Below are 17416 nucleotides of genomic sequence, written 5' to 3' on the forward strand. Positions count from 1 at the left end.
ACGTGATCATTCCTCTTCCCCCACGTGATCAATCCTCTTCCCTCAGCTACCCCACGTGATCAATCCTCTTCCCCCACGTGATCAGTCCTCTTCCCTCAGCTACCCCACGTGATCAATCCTCTTCCCTCAGCTACCCCACGTGATCAATCCTCTTCCCTCAGCTACCCCACGTGATCAATCCTCTTCCCTCAGCTACCCCACGTGATCATTCCTCCTCCCTGCGACTTGTTCTGATTCCTTTCTCGGCCGCATGGATTCCGCTGTTCAGCTCCGCCAGCGGCAGTATGGCTCGGCTCTGCCCGTACCAGGTAAGGCCCAAGGCTGCCTCTTGTCGCTCCGGCCTTCTTTTCTTCCTCGAGTCTCTTATCGGTGGCCGACAGCGGCGTTGTCCGCCCGGTGGAAGGTGCTTTTAATTCCAGGCCCATGTCGAGGATGATGTGGGTCGGCATCGCCGGCCGGGCCATGTGTTTATTGCCCCTCCCTAAATGCTCCCTGAGAAGGTGCGCAATATGTTGTCAGTCGGAATACTGTGCACAAATGTGGGGTTACCTACTCTGATAGTCAGCATCGAGGAGTTTTGTGTGTAAATGGAGAGAAGGGTTGCAAAAGGGGAAAACAGAGGGGTTGAGGCCGGTGTGAACTTAATGAATGGATCACAAAAAAAGCAGCAAAATTAGAACATAAGAAATGGAGGTGGCAATTCAATCTACCGAGACCCTCCGCCATTCAATACCGTCATGGTGGATTTCTTTCTGGAATCAACTCCACTTTCCTTCTTAACACTTCAACCCATTAATAACTTAAAAAATTCTGTATCTCCTTTAAATGTAGTTAGTGTTCTGGCATCCACTGCACTCTGTGACTGAATTCCACAAATCTATCACCTTAAAAACAAATGAATAACCCTGTTGAAGGCCAACTAGTGTGCTAAACAGCATTTTAATACAAGGCTAAAAACTGAAAGAATTGCAAATGTTGTAAATCAGAAACAAAAACAGAAATTGGTCGGAAAGTTCAGCAAGTTCTAGCAGCATCTGTGGAGGCAAATCAGAGTTCATGTTTTGGGTCCAGTGATATATCTTCAGAACATTTTGTTATTCCTTATTTAAACAATTGAGCTGTCCAGAGAACATTTACTTGAGTGCTGTGCGGTCTGAGGACATTGAGAAGAGGTTGAGTAGATTGTTCCTATTGTTGGAGTTTTGAAGAATGAGAGGTGATCTTATTGACAGGGTAATTGTTTCCTCTTATGGGAGCGTCTAAGACCACATGGCACAATTTCAAAAGAAGTGATCCCACATCTAAGAGACAAATGAGGGGGAATTTCTTGTGTTGTGAATGTGTGGAATTCCTTGCCACAGAGAGCTGTTAGGGCTGGATCATTAAGGTTGATGTAGACAGATTTTTAATCAGTAAGGGAATAGAGGGTTTAAGGAGAAAAGGAGAAAAATTTGAGGGTTATCAGATCACCCACGATCTCATTGGGGCAGAATTGGAAGAGCTGAATGACCTATTTTCATCTTTGTGTTGTATACGTCTTATATCTTTTTTGACAAATTAATGGTGAAGACATTTCTTGAATTGCTGTAGGTAGACTTTCAGTGTTATTTGGTATTTTGACCCAGTATCACTGAAGGCATGGCACTATATTTCCATGTCAGGATAGTAGGTGAACTTGCAAGTGGTGGTGCTCCCGTGTATCTGCTCTTTTTGTTTCAAGCAAATGGGACTCATTTAGTTTGGGAATATGGTGAGCATGGATGAGATGGACTGAAGGGTCTGCTTCTATGCTGTATGACTCATTGCTTTGTAAGGTCCTTTTAATGACTTGCTGCAGTGCATCTTCTCGATGGTACACAATGCATTACTGAGTGTCGGTGGTGGAGAGACTGATTGGCACCACAGCCAGAAACAATTAAATAGGCTGCTTTGTCCAGGATGGTGTCAAGTTTCTTAAGTGTTGTTCCCATCCTGGAAAAGGCGAATATTCCATTACACTCCTAACTTGTGCTTGATAAATGGTGGACAAGTTTTGGGAAGATGGAAGGTGAGTTCCTCACTGCAGGATTCCTAACTTCTGACCTTTTGTAGCCATTGTATTTAGATGGCAAGTCCAGTTCACTTTTGAGTCAGTGGTAAGTGCTAAGATATTGATATTGAATCAGTGATGGTAAACGATTGAATATCAAGGGATGATTGCTGGATTAGTCCATTAGAAATAATTTGAACTTGGTGTCATCATCAGCAAACATCCCTCCTGTTGAAGGACGGATGTCACTGAAACAGCTGAAGTGGCTGAGGCCTTGGCTGTGTTTTTGGCAGGAGAGGAGATTTGGGGACCAAGAATTAGGGAGGAGAACTGATTGAGAAAGGATAGAGAAGGGAAGATTTATAGTACCAAAATGAGTAGAGGGGAAGTATCTGGGATGTAAGTCATGGGAGTCGAAAGATGAGGGATGGAGAGTAAAGGGCAGGAGATTTGGTGTCCGAGGGAGGGAGGTCTGTGATTGGCTTAAGGAGGTGATGAGGTAGAGGAGCAAAGGAGATTTTGGTGATAAAGTGGGGTGTTGAGGGATTCGGGTGGGTGGGATTTTGGACAGAGAGGTGAGGTTTTTTTGAAGGTATTTTGTCATGTGGAATTTTACTGAAGAGAATGACTTATTGCTGATACATGGAGTTTTACTGAGTGGGGATAACTTATTTTGAGGTGTTGAGAGAGAGAGTTTTACTTAGTGAGAATAAGATTAAAGTGAGATGTATTGTTGAGAAGTGTGGGGTAGTTAATGCTTAGCAGTAATCAAAAAATAGGCCATTTACCTCTCTTTCGCTGTTCAATAAAATCAAGGGTGATTTGGTCATGGTCACACCACCACTTTACTGTCTGTTCTACATAGCATATGTTATCTCTGTTTAAAAAAAACTCAGTTTTTGAATAAATTTGAATACCCAACGTCTGTTATGTTTTGGGAAAAAGGTAAAGAAACTCTGCATCCATCTTCAAGAGGAGAGCTCTAATTAAACTGTCATTACCTAGTTCTGGTCTCCTCTGCCAGAGGAAATGTCGTCTTGAGTCCTTCTGAAATCTTATGTTTTGATCAGAATGTGTCTTGACCTTCTGAACTCCAATGGATATCAGCCTGACCTGTGAATGTTTGTTCACAAAATAAGCCCTACATCCCCTGGAATGAGTCGAATGACTTTTTTCTGAACTGCTTTTAAAGCAGTTGTATCCTTTCGCAAATGAGGAAACCAAAATCATAGAAACATTTGTTATTGTTCAAGACCATTCAGCCCCGTTATGTCTGCGGCAACCAAGAAAAAGATAACTGGCCATCAGTCGTAAACCATAGGCTGTCGGAGCAGAATTGGGCCCTTTGGCCTATTGAGTCTGCTCCATCATGGTCAATGTGTTTCTCAGTTACATTGCCCCTGTAATCCTTAATGCCCTTACGAATCAAGAACCTAACTACTTCCATCTTAAATACATGCAATGGCTTTGCCTCTACAGCCTTCTGTGGCACGGAGTTCTACAGACTAACCATCCCCTGGCTGAAGACATTCCCCTCATTTCAGTTCCAAAGGGTCCAAGCCCTTCACTCTGTGTCTATTCTGTTGGGTCTGTCCAACTAATGGAAACATCTTCTCCATGACCAGTCTGTCTAGATATCTCCGATGTCTGTATTTTTCAATGAGATTCCTCATTTCCTAAACTCCCGAGCATGGACCCAAAGTCCTCACTGCTTCTCTTATGACAAGTCCGTCATTCCCGACATTGTTATTATTAACCATTTCTGGACCCTCCATCACCAGCACATCCTTCCTTAGCTATGGTGCCCAAAACTGCTCATTATACTCCAAATGCAGTCTGATCAGACCTTGTAAGCTTCAGCAGTACATAGAACAGTGCAGCCCAGGAACAGGCCCTTGGGCCTACAATGTTATGCCATACATGATGCCATTTTAATTGAATCTCTTTTGCCAGCCCTTGATTTAGGTACCTCTGTTCTTTGCATATTTATGTCCCTAATAAAAGTCTATTAAATGTCCCTGTTGTATCTGCCTTCTCCACCACCAACCAGACACCTACCACAGTTGCTCCTTATGTCTCCTTTGAACTTTCTTCCTCTCGCCTTAAATGCATGCCCCCGAATATTAGACATTTCACCTCTGGGAAGAAAAGATTCTGACAGTCAATCATATCTATGCAGCTCAATTCTATCGACTTCTATTAAGTCTTCCCTCCACAGAGTCCAGAGCAGAGTTTTTCTAGCCTCTCCTTGTAGCTGAAACTCTCTAATCTAGGCAGCATCCTTGTAAACCTCTTCTGCAAAGCCTCCACATCCTTCCTGTAATATGGCGATCAGAATTGAACGCAATACTCGAAATGTGGCCCAACCAAAGTCTTATGAAGCTGCAACATGACATCCTGACTCTTGTATTCAGTTCCCTGAACAATAAAGGCAACCATGCTGTATGATGCCTTTACCACCCTATCTATTTGCGTGGCCACTTACAGGGAGCTAAGGATTTGAACCCCCAAGATCCCTCTGTACATCAATGCTGTTAAGAGTCCTGCTGTTAACTGTATACTTTTCGTTAACATTTGATCTCCCAAAGTGTAGCACCTCCCACTTGGCTGGATTAAACTCCATCTGCTAATTCCATCTATATCTGCAACTGATCTATATCCTGCTGTATAGTTTGTCAACCTTCTACATTATCCACAACTCCACTGATCTTCCAAACATACTCACCTACTCGTCTATGCTTTCAGTCAAGTCCTTAATAGAGAAAAAAATCTCAAACAGCAGAGACCCCAGTACAGATCCTTGCAGAAGACCACTAGTCACCCTTCCACCACTACCCTCTTCTTTCAATGTGCAGGCCAAGTCACCATGAGTCCTATGCATCTTAATCTTCTGAATGAGCCTACTATGAGCAACTTTGTCAAAAACCTTGGTAAAATCCATGTAGATAGCATCCACTGCTCTACCCACATTGATTGCCTCCTTCACTCCTCGGTAAATTCAATGAGGTTAGTAAGACACTACCTGCTTCGTACAGTCATGTTGACTGTCCCTAATTAGACCATGCTTTTCCAAATATGTGCAAATCATATCCTGAAGAATTCTCTCCAATAGCTTCCTAACCACTAATCTGAGATTCACTGGTCTATAGTTTCCTCTATTATCCCTATTTCCCTCCTTGAACAGAGGGACCCAACATTAGCTACTCGCCAGTCCTAATGGACCACTCCAGTGGCTTGCACACATACAGTGATCTTGGAGAAAGTGAGGACCGCAAGTGTGAGAGATCAGAGTCAAAAAATGTGCAGCTGGAAAAGCACAGCTTTCATGCAGCATCCAAGGAGCAGGAAAATTGATGTTTTCGGCATTAGCTCTTCATCTGTAATGTGGGAGGGCGCCTTGGCATATGTGACACATAATTCAATTCAAGTGGACTGGGGATGGGGCAAGACAGCTGGGAAGGTGGAGGGCAATCGGGAATAAAGAAATCTCCTTTTCAAAGCTGGGCTGGGGTAATAAAAGGGTCTCCTTTTGGGAGCTGGGGGGTGCTCAGGATAAAGGGATTTCCTTTTGGGAGGTGGGACGGTGGGGGGGGGTTCCATGGATAAAAGGAATCTCCTTTTGGGTGCTGGGGTCGGGGTGTGTGTGTAGGTGGGGGGGTAAGGGGAATTCCTTTAGGGAGCCAGGTGCGGGGAGAGGGTATCTCATTTTAGGTGCTGGGGGGTGTGTGTGTGTGTGTGTGTGTGTGTGGTGGGTAAGGGGAATTCCTTTAGGGAGCCAGGTGCGGGGAGAGGGTATCTCATTTTAGGTGCTGGGGTCGGGGTGTGTGTGTGTGGGGGGGGGGGTGAGGTGGGGGTGTGTGTGGGGGGGGGGTGAGGTGGGGGTGTGTGTGGGGGGGGTGAGGTGGGTGGGTAAGGGGAATTCCTTTAGGGAGCCAGGTGCGGGGAGAGGGTATCTCATTTTAGGTGCTGGGGTCGGGGTGTGTGAGGTGGGGGTGTGTGTGTGGGGGGGGGTGAGGTGGGGTGTGTGGGGGGGGTGAGGTGGGGGTGTGTGTGTGTGGGGGGGGGTGAGGTGGGTGGGTAAGGGGAATTCCTTTAGGGAGCCAGGTGCGGGGAGAGGGTATCTCATTTTGGGGGTGGGTGTGTGTGTGTGGGTGCTGGGGTCGGTGTGTGTGTGGGGGGGGGTGAGGTGGGGGTGTGTGTGTGTGGGGGGGGGGTGAGGTGGGTGGGTAAGGGGAATTCCTTTAGGGAGCCAGGTGCGGGGAGAGGGTATCTCATTTTGGGGGGGGGGTGTGTGGTGTTGGAGGAGGATACAGGGATCTCCTTGTGGGAGCTAGGCGGGGTGGTTACAGGGATCTCCTGAGGTGTGAGAGAGATTGGGATCTGCTTGGGGTGGGGAAGGGCAGTGGTTGGGATCTACTTGTGGTGGCGGGGGGTGGGATGGAGGCGCGATGCCTTTCCCCCGGGAACCGTTTAACGGTCACTGCGGTGACGTCACGAGCCGGCGCCGCCATTTCCTCCGCTCCATCGCCATTTTGCGGCGCGCGTGTGGTGGGGAGGGGGAGGGGGAGGGAAAAGTCCTGATTTAAAAAATATAAGCCGGGACAACCCCACCGAGAAAAGCCGGCAACAACTCGCCCGAAAATCGGGGAGATCCGTCCCGCTCCGGTTACTGAGTGTATCCGCTCCGCGCCCGAGCTCTGCCCCTTTCAGTGTGAGCTCCAGAACGAGATTGAGGACAGGTTCAGGTTCATGTGTTGGTGAGTGACGGCCTGGGGGGGTCAGGGTCAGGGTCAGACCGGGAGGGGGCGGGGTGGAGCTGGGGGGGGGGGGGGGGGGGGGGGGTCAGGGTCAGACCGGGAGGGGGCGGGGTGGGGGGGGGGTCAGGGTCAGACCGGGTGGGGGCGGGGTCAGGGTCAGACCGGGAGGGGGCGGGGTGGAGCTGTGGGGGGGGGTCAGGGTCAGACCGGGAGGGGGCGGGGTGGAGCGGGGGGGGGGGGGTCAGGGTCAGACCGGGAGGGGGCGGGGTGGAGCTGTGGGGGGGGGGGTCAGGGTCAGACCGGGTGGGGGCGGGGTCAGGGTCAGACCGGGAGGGGGCGGGGTGGAGCTGGGGGTGGGGGGGGGGGGGGGGGTCAGGGTCAGACCGGGAGGGGGCGGGATGTAGCTGGGGTGGGGGTGTGGGGTCATGGTCAGACCGGGAGGGGGCGGGGTGGGGGTGGGGGGTCAGGGTCAGACCGGGAGGAGGCGGGGTGGAGCTGGGGTGGGGGGGGCGGGGTCAGGGTCAGACCGGGGGTGGGGGGGTCGGGGGTGTGGGGGGGGGGATGATGTGAATTGTTCCATTTTGATGCCCTCCCAGGCTTGCTCATCTGTCTTCATTCTCGTTGGATGCTGCATGAACTGCTGTGCTCTTCCAGCACCACTAATCCAGAATCTGGTTTCCAGCATCTGCACTCATTGTTTGTACCTTCATTCCTGAAGCCTGGTTTAGTTTCATGCAGATGTTGTTGATTTTGAGATTTTAAAATTGCCAGAATTCAAATAGGGACAGCTGTGAGTTGTGTTAATCCAACTGTGACTCGTTATCGCAGCATACCTGCGGTGTTTTTTTTCCCCCCATTCAGTAAAAAAAAAAGACGTTTAAGTATTGATTGAATTTCACTTCACCACAGCTGGTTTGAGGGCCCGGGTTTCACACTGAAATGTGGAAGACGAGGTGTCACTGCATCCATATACTGCTGCAACTCCATGAAGAGTCTCTCACCCCACTCCGGTAACACTGCATGGGATTTCTTTCTTTCTCTCTCTCCTCTCCAGGAATTAGAGGACAATTTTTTTTTAATCATAGCAATCAGCCCTTTTTACACATGTATTCCTATTTGCCACACTGAGTTGATTCTTATTGTATTTGTTGGCACTAAATGTATTGTTAACACAGGCCAGGATTTTGAGCACAGATCACACTAGTATGTTGAGTTTGAAGATCTGTGGGATCGAGTTAAGCCCAATACATAGTCATAGACATGTACAGCATGGAAACACCCTTTCGGTCCAACCTGTCGTCCAACAGGTTTATTTGGAAGTCTTAGCTTTCAGAGCAGAAAGCTAGTACTTTCAGATAAAGTTGTTGGACTATAACCTGATGTTATGTAATTTTTAACTTTGTCCACCCCAGTCTAACACTGGCACCTCCATCATGCTGAAGAAAGTCTGCAGACTTGATAGCATCTATAGAGAGTGAAATAAAGCATGGTAACAACTACAAAACCCATAGGGAATTACCAACTAATTTCCCTGTGGAGCTTGTTGAATAAGAGTTCCGTTGGTAACAGGCAATGACCTGACAAGCTGGTACGCATCACCTACGACTTTGCAAGGGCCCTCTTGTGGTGCAAGGTGGTATCAATGCACGTAGTCTGAGAGACCCAACTCTCTCACCTGCTCCAATGGTGTATACAGTAATAACATTTGAGGCAGGTTGATGGGAGAAATAGGTGAAGCATATGCAATCCCCCCATCTCTACCTCTACCACCACCTTTTGATCACTTGCATTTCTTTCAACATGCTTTGCATGTAAATTTAAAATTGGCTACATTGTTGTTGTACTGATGGCGGTTAATAGTTTAAAAACAAGAAAAAAAGGTAGTCATTTGGTGGTGGGAAAGCCATTCAGTTGTGTGTAAGAGCACATGTGAGGTATATTTTTTTAAAACACAGCTCTTGTGTCACAGTGTTAGTGTCCCTACCTCTGAGCCAAGCAACCTGGATTCAAATCCCACCTGCTCTAGAGACGTGTTAGAACATCTCTGAACAAGTTGATTAGAAAAATATCTATAAAGCAGACCCAGGGATAGGGTTGTCGACCAGTCTGGCCTGGAACTAGCCTATGGTCACTGAATAGTGATTCTGTTTTAGTGTTCAACAATAAATGACATTATTCTCCAATCGGGCTTCCTGGGTTATTATACACAGTTAAACTTTCAAGTCCAAAGATTCTGTCCATCATCTGGAGAACTAACAGGAACAGTAAAAAAAGGTACTCATTGGCAATGCAGGTATAGGTAGAATCATACTGTAACTTAATCAGGACATTGTTTATGTAATAAATGTGTTCGCATTGGCATTTTTTTCATGATGGTTGGTTGACTGGTTGGTAGTGTTTATCTCAGTGAATGAGAAGTTTGAATTGTGGTTGGAGTTAGGGTTTGATAATTTTCATCTCCATCCTATCCCACCTTCTATACCACTGAGACAGGAAAGAGAAGTTCTGAGAGTTAACCATTGGGTGATATGGTTATTCAGTTGAAGATATTCAAAAAGAGCTGACTTGTCCCATTTGTTGTGTTTGAAATGAATCTGATATCCCTCGAATCTCCTTTGTAGGCTGTAGCTTGTTCTTTCAACATAGTCTCATGGGAAACTTATTTTCCTCAGTATTGCTGCATTTAGCCATGAAGAATTCACAATTGTTGCGGAGAAGGAGACAAAGAATTAGCAACAGAAAATATGTACCAAGTTCTTAAATAAAAACAGGGCTGGAGAAATTGAGCAGGTTTGACATTATCTGTGGTAAGAGAAATTGTGAACATTTTGAATCTGATGTGAGATTTCTTTATAACTGAAGAGAGAAGCAGAAAGCTGCTGGGCTTTATACAATAGGACAAGGTTGGGAGGAGCAAGTGAAACAGAAGAGAAGGCAATGGGAATGTTAGAATGGTGGAGGTTGGTGATCACAGTTGCCGTGGAAGGTAAGGCTAAGGGAATTGTAATTGTAGTAAGAAAGGAGACAGGTTTGGGTTCAAGGAATTTGTTAGGGAACTATGAAATGATTGACGAACATAATTCTTTTTCCGGTAGAAAGTGAGGACTGCAGATGCTGGAGATCAGAGCTGAAAATGTGTTCCTGGAAAAGTGCAGCAGGTCAGGCAGCATCCAAGGAGCAGGAGAGTCGACGTTTTGGCGAAGAAGGGCTCATGCCTGAAATGTCGATTCTCCTGCTCCTTCGATGCTGCCTGACCTGTGCTTTTCCAGCAACACACTTTCAGCTCTGATCTCCAGCATCTGCAGTCCTCACTTTCTCCTATAATTCTTTCTTCACAAAGACAGAATTCTGCCTTCACAAAGGAGAACACAAATAATAGACCTGAAATGATGAGGATCACAGGGTTTTGAGAGAGGAAGGAACTGAAATATATCTTTATTTGCGAAGAAATGGTGTTGGAGTAATTGATAGGATTGAAGGCTGACAAATTCCCATGGCCAGATAATCTACAGCTGAAAATGTGTTGCTGGAAAAGTGCAGCAGGTCAGGCAGCATCCAAGGAGCAGGGGATTCGACGTTTCGGGCATAAGCCCTTCTTCAGATAATCTACACCCCAGAATACTTGAGGAAGTGGCTACAGAAATAGCATGGATGCATTGGTGGGTATCTTTCAAGATTCTTTAGACACTGGAGCACTTCCTACAGATTGAAGGGTAGCTAACATAACCCCTGTATTTAATAAGGGGGTGATGAGAAAGGAGAATTATAGTAGCCAGTGATTTGGATGTTGGTATTGGGCAAGATGCTGGAATCTGTTTCATAGCAGAGCATGTGGGAAACAGTCATAGAAACAGACGCAGTCAGCGTGGATTTACAAAAAGGGAAAAAACAAAGAACTGCAGGTGTTGGAAATCTGGCCAGTAACTGAACAGACCCAAAATGTTGTCTGTTTTCTCTCCACAGATTCCAGACTGCTAAGTTTCTCTAGCAATTTGTGCTTTTGTTTACAAAAGGGAAATCATACTTGACAAATTACTGGAATTCTTTGAGGATGTAACCAGTAGACTTAATTATGGGGAGCCAATGGATGTGGTTTATTTTGGGCTTTTGACAAAACCCCACATAAGAGGTTAATGAGTAAAATTGAAGTGCATAGGATTGGGAATGATATTTTGAGATAGATAGGAAGCTGGTTAGCAGACCGGAATAGTGGGAATAAGTGGATCTTTTTCTGAATGGAGGCAGTGACCAGTAGTGTATGCAGGGATCGGCACTAGGACCCCAAGTATTCACAATGTGTTAATGATGTACATGACACAACTAAATGTGTAATATCTCTCAATTTGCAGATGACATCTGGGTGGAAGGGTAAGCTCTAATGAGAATGCAGGCATATTGCAGTGTGATTTGGACAGGCAATGAGAATGCGAATGCTCATGGCATATGCAGCATAATTTGGATAAATGTGAGGTTATCCACTTTGGTAGCAATAAAAAAGGATGGCAAATTATTATTTGGCTGTAATATGAGAAAAGGGAAAGTTCAATATGTTATCATGTAGCAGTTGTTAAAAGTGAGTGTGCAAGTGCAGCAGACAGTAAAGAAGTCAAATGATATGTTGACCTTCATAGTGAAAGGATTTGAGTACAGGAACTCTGATGTTTTGCTGCAATTCTGCAGAGTTTTGGTGAGGCCACATCTGGGCTATCATGTGCAGTGTTAGTTTCCTTACCCGAGGAAGAATGCTCTTGCTATCAAGGCAGTGCAATGAAGGTATACCAAATAGTTTTCTGGAATGGCAAGACCGATTAATGAGAAGAGATTGGAGAACTAGGGATCGGCAATAAATGTCAACCTTGACAGTGACGGACACCTCCTAAGAGGGAATTTTTAAAAACCCAAGTGAGGCTAAGAGAAGGGTGGAAATTAGAGGATTGGTTTATCAGTTGTGCTATTTCTGGATGAAGATGGGAAATGGCACTAGTTATAGTCATCAATGCAGTGAGAACAAAATTGTTGGAGTGGTACTAAAGCTAGGAGAAAGTGAGGAGTGCAGATGCTGGAGAGTCAGAATCTAAAATGGTGGCCCTGGAAATGAACAACAGGCCAGACGCATCCAAGGAGTAAGAGAGTTGCATTTTGGACATAAGCCTTGAAACAAGGAGAGTTCCGCAACCCCACAGAAAGATGGATATTACTGTGGTCCTCGTGGCCGCACTTATTATTTGAAGAAAAGTGACGTAAGTTAAAGGAAATATCATTCAATAAGTGATACAAGTTCCGCAGAATGTCGGGTGAGGATAGTGTTGGAGAATCAGGTTTGTTTGGGCCTCCTTTCAAGGAAAAAGTGAAAAGCTATATGAGTGTCCTTGTGGCTTGGTGTAGAAAGATTGGACTTTGATCATCAGTGGGCAGGTAGGGCCAGATAATTGTTGAAATGTTGTTGGGCATCAGAGGGATTGTGTGTGTAGGTAGGAAGGGAGCAAAGCATTCAAGATAGGAAGAAATAAGTTTCGTGTGGTTGACTGAAACCATAGATTTGCCAAGGCCTTGAAGGGGATTCCAGACAATGATAAGGTCATTCACAGTCTTGAAAACAATGACTTCATCTTCTTCAGTGGTGGTTTACAGTCAAGAGAGGAAAAGTGACAGTTTTAATGCTGACACTCAGCAAGGTAGAGGTCAGTATCCAGATGGTACTGTAATCATCTGTTGGCAACTTTCATGGCAAGGTCAGGGTTATACCTGAGGCAATGGAGCACAGCAAGTTCAGAAGACAATTAGTGGGAGTTGGTGAAGGAGGGCGAGAACCTGAGGTGGCAGTATCATGCCAGCAATTCCTCTTGAAAGGTGAAGAATAGTTATGAGCTCAGTGTAGTGTATGGGTGGAGGGAAAAGTTGGTGAAATAATCGATGGAGCAGGAAATGATCTGACCTAAAGAATTGGGTCATGCAAAGGATGAATCAAGAATTCCGTGCCATGCTGTGTAGAAAATACATTCTGGGGAAGGCAGAGGGAGTTAAATTTACGTCCTTTACTGAGCACACATTGTTTAGCTTAGAAGGTTTATGTTGTGAACACAATGAAGATGGGGTTTTATGAAGGAATAGGATTATAATGAATAGATTAGGAGCAGGGATCTGGAGGGTGTCAATGCCAAGAATTTGTTGGAACTTGTGTTCCTTTACATTTGTTCTGGATTGCTCGCTGAGCTGGAAAGTTCATTTCCAGACGTTTCATAACATTTTCAGTGGGCCTCCGGGTGAAACACTTTGATTCCTGCTTCCTATTTATATGTTTGGGTTTCTTTGTGTTGTCATTTCCTGTTTTTTTTCTCACTGGTAGATGGGGTCTAACTCGGTGTGTTTGTTGATGGAATTCCAGTTGGAATGCCATGCTTCTAAGAATTCTGGTGCGTGTCTCTGTTTGGCTTGTCCTAGAATGGAGTTGTTGTCCCAGTTAAAGTGGTGGCCTGCCTTCCTCTGTCAGTAAGAATAGTATTGAAAGAGGGTCATGTTGTTTTGTGGCTAGTTGATGTTCATGTATCCTGGTAGCTTGTTTTCTGCCTGTTTGTCCAATGTAGTGTTTGTTACAGTCCTTGCACAGTATTTTGCAAATAACATTAGTTTTGCTTGTTGTTTGTGTAGGCTCCTTCAAGTTCATTAGTTGCTGTTTTATAATGTGTTGGTGGGTTTTTGGGCTACCATGATGCTAAGGGGTCTGAGTAGTCTGGCAGTCATTTCCAAGATGTCTTTGATATAGGGGAGAGTGGCTAGGGTTTCCGGATGTGTTTTGTCTACTTGTTTGGATTTGTCGCTGAGCAATCTGCAGTGTTCATGGGTACCCATTCTTATTGAATACACTGTATAGGTGATTTTTCTGTGCTCTGCATAGATCATCCGTGCTGCAGTGTGGTGGCTCGTTGGAATAATGTTCTGATACAGCTTTGTTTGTGGATGTTGGGGTGATTGCTTTTGTAGTTCAATATTTGGTCTGTATGTGGTGTTTTCCTGTAGACCTTGGTTTGAAGTTCCCCATTGGCTGTTCGCTCTACCGTGACATCTAGGAATGGCAGTTTGTTTTCCTCATCTTCAGTGAATTTTATGCCAGTAAGGGTATTATTGATGGTTTTGAAGGTTTCGTGATGACAAAGGTGCCATCCATGTACCTGACCCAAAGTTTGGGTTGGATGGTTGGCAGAGCTGTTTGTTCAAGTCTCTGTATTACTGCCTCTGCTAAGAACCCTGAAATAGGAGATCCCATGGATGTTCTATTGATTTGTCTGTAGATTTTGTTGTTGAAGGTGAAGTGTGTGGTAAGGCATAGGTCTACTAGCTTGACGATGTTGTCCTTGCTAATGAAGTTAGTGGTGTTTAGTGTATATGTCTTTGGGTCTAATAGTGTAGTCAGTGTTTCCTTGGCCAGGTTAATGTTGATTGATGTAAACAGGGCTGTTGCATCAAAGTACACCATTATTTCATCCTCTTCTATTTTAGTGTCTTTGGTCTTCAGGAATTCTTGGTGGAGTGGATGGAATGGCATGGCATAAGTCTTTTACTAAGTGTTTTAGTCTTTGGTGTAGCTCCTTGGCCAATCTGTAAGTTGGTGTTCCAGGTAGCGAGACTATGGGTCTAAGGGGGGCTCCTGGTTTGTGAATTTTGGGTAATCCGTAGAAGCGTGGTTTGCTGGATCCGTCTGGTTTCATTTTTTTGCTAGTCAGTCTTATTTATTTCTTCAGATTTCTGAAGTTTTTGAGTAGGGCTGTGATTCGGTTCTCTAGTTGTGTGATTGGGTCTATTACTACTTCTCGGTAAGTGATGGTATCTGTAAGTAGTGTGTTCGCTTTTTCAATGTAGTTGAATTTCAATAAATAAGATAGACTTTCAAAAAGTAAAACCAGATGGATACGATACAACACACCATGCTTCTACAGATAGAGCAAACAGCCAATGGGGAACTTCAAACCAGCATCTATAGGAAAACAATACATACAGATCAAATATTGAACTACAGAAGCAATCGCCCCAACATCCACAAACAAAGCTGCATCAGAACATTATTCCATCGAGCCACTACACACTGCAGCACAGAGCAACAGTGCAGAGCAGAGGAAAAATCACCTATACAGTGTTTTCTTAAAGAATGGGTACCCAATGAACCCTATCTGCAGATTTCTCAGCAACAAATCCAAACAAGTAGGCAAAACGCATCCAGAACCCCTAGCCACTCTCCCCGACATCAAAGACATTTCGGAAGTGACTGCCAGACTACTCAGACCCCTTGGCATCATGGTACCCCACAAACCCGCCAACATGCTATAAAGCAGCAGTTAATGAACTTGAAAGACTCTATACAGACAACAAGCAAAACTAATGTCATTTATAAAATACCATGCAAGGACTGTAATATACACTACATTGGACGAATGGGCAAATAGCCACCAGGATACATGAACATCAACTAGCCACAAAACGACATGATCCTTTCACTAGTATCCTTACATACAGAAGAGGAAGGCCACCACTTTGACTAGGACAAAAAATCCATTCTAGGACCAGCCAAACAGAGACATGCATGAGAATTCCGAGAAGCATGACATTCCAACCGGACCTCTATCAACAAACCGAGTTAGACCCCCATCTACCGCCCCCTGAGAAAAAGAACAGGAAATGACATCACCAACCCAAAGAAACCCAAACGTATAAATAGAAAGCAGGAATTGTCAACAGTGCTTTGCCTGGAGGCCCACTAAAGATGTTACCTAGTAGGGTGGAAATGAAGCTTCTCGCTCAGTGAGCAAACCTACATTCAGAACCTCAACCTGAGCTACAAATCTTCTTAAAACTCGCTGTACACTTGTATTGTTGTCCCATTATCCCTTCAGTCGAAGTAAAACGTTCAGAGACACCGTATGGTTTTACTTCAGTCTTTATTCTGGCCCTGGAAGGAGAGAGAACAATCGCCCATGTGCACAGAGACATGAGTTCACTGTCTTCTCTGGAACAGCAATTTCTAAATGAACTATCTAGCCATTTTATAGGGATGAACATCCAGATAACGCAACATACATATTGATTGGGTGACCGTTAGAATCAGTGAGTGTCAGTGGCAAAGATGAAGCCTTCTGGTGTTACACAATGAATCTTCGTAACCTTAACTGGCTTTACATAATGAATATGTTTCACTTTGTTAAACGGACATTACATACTGTGCTTCAAATATTGTTAAATGGCTTTAAATAATGAATGCTTTTCCACCTTGCTGTCAGCGCCCCATTGCTAACTAAGTTCTTACCTGATCTAAGTCATGCTCAGCTGAATCTCTTGTTTAACAAAACTCAAAACTTAACTCTTTCCCTACCTGCTCATGCCCTTTACACATTCTCACATGAATGGAAGTGTAGAAAGATCTTTTTTTTAGATTAGATTAGATTACTTAGTGTGGAAACAGGCCCTTCGGCCCAACAAGTCCCGCCGAAGCGCAACCCACCCATACCCCTACACATACCCCTTACCTTACACTACGGGCAATTTAGCATGGCCAATTCACCTGACCCGCACATCTTTGGACTGTGGGAGGAAACCGGAGCACCCGGAGGAAACCCACGCAGACACGGGGAGAATGTGCAAACTCCACACAGTCAGTCGCCTGAGGCGGGAATTGAACCCAGGTCCCTGGCGCTGTGAGGCAGCAGTGCTAACCACTGTGCCACCGTGCTGCCACCATCTTGTTAAGAAGTTGAATGAGATGCATGGAACTCTGAGCCTTGATTTAAGGTAGTGGGAGTCCATGCTGATTGAGAGACCGTGCTGACTGCGAGAGAAGTAGACTGTGCGCATTGTCAAGATATTGGTATAGAGACACAGTTTTTGCCCTTGATGTTTCAATCAGTCTAATGCTGGCTGTGATAACAGCCTGGCACTGACAATTGTGTGTGCATGACCTAGCCTGATGAGCTTAGCAGCGACAGTGATAAAGTTGGTTTGAGTTTGGATTATGAAATATATCCTGAGCTTATATATGCATGAAGTTCACTTCAGGATGTTACAAGCTATACTATTTTTAGGATTAGTGAGAGGTGAAACAGTTGACAAACTGAAATATCAATCCTGTGGCTGATTAGCAGTTGACTTTAAAATAAATGAAAGTGATTGCCATTCACTCTGAAAATATTACGGTGAGCATGTATATGTTTTTGTGATCTACTTTAGCAGTTGAATAAAGACTCTAAAACGAGGAGCAACACTGGCTACGTATTGACATGCATTGCTAGTGTTGAGAACTATCTTTGCATAACATTCTAACTAGTTATCAATATAGTTCAGTTACAAAGTGTAAATTTTCAGGATTGTCAATAATATATTTTATATGAATGAGTAAAGATTAATCATGAAGATCTCAGCTATTGGTATGTTCTGATTATGATTCTTTTTTTCTCTCACAGAGCATCAAAGCCTCATAATGTCTGCCCCATCAACACCAAAGATTGTGCTGAAAAGCACAACCAAGATGTCACTGAACGAGCGGTGAGGCAGCCGACAACATTTCAAGTGCCAATCATGTAGCTGATTAGCAATTGCAGAATATATAAGTGCACAATGATTTCCAGGGATTCATCATAGGAGAATG

The 17416-nt window shown here is 44.8% G+C and overlaps 1 protein-coding gene across 3 annotated transcripts in view; it reads left to right on the forward strand.

The window, feature by feature from the left end:
* The first annotated feature begins 172 nt into the window (after window positions 1–172).
* Window positions 173–17416, forward strand: part of chtopa (chromatin target of PRMT1a) — a 42492-nt gene continuing 25248 nt past the window's right edge. Inside the window, exons 1-2 of one of the 3 annotated variants that reach the window (XM_060820778.1) lie at window positions 173–308; window positions 17232–17313. In XM_060820778.1, the coding sequence (XP_060676761.1) occupies window positions 251–308; window positions 17232–17313 (140 nt within the window). In that variant the 5' untranslated portion in view covers window positions 173–250. Of the gene's footprint in view, window positions 309–6614; window positions 6787–17231; window positions 17314–17416 lie in introns of those variants that run through there. The other 2 variants (XM_060820779.1, XM_060820780.1) reach the window with 2 other exon arrangements.

Source organism: Hemiscyllium ocellatum, chromosome 50 (assembly GCF_020745735.1).
Source record: "Hemiscyllium ocellatum isolate sHemOce1 chromosome 50, sHemOce1.pat.X.cur, whole genome shotgun sequence".
Classification (NCBI taxonomy): Eukaryota; Metazoa; Chordata; class Chondrichthyes; order Orectolobiformes; family Hemiscylliidae; genus Hemiscyllium; species Hemiscyllium ocellatum.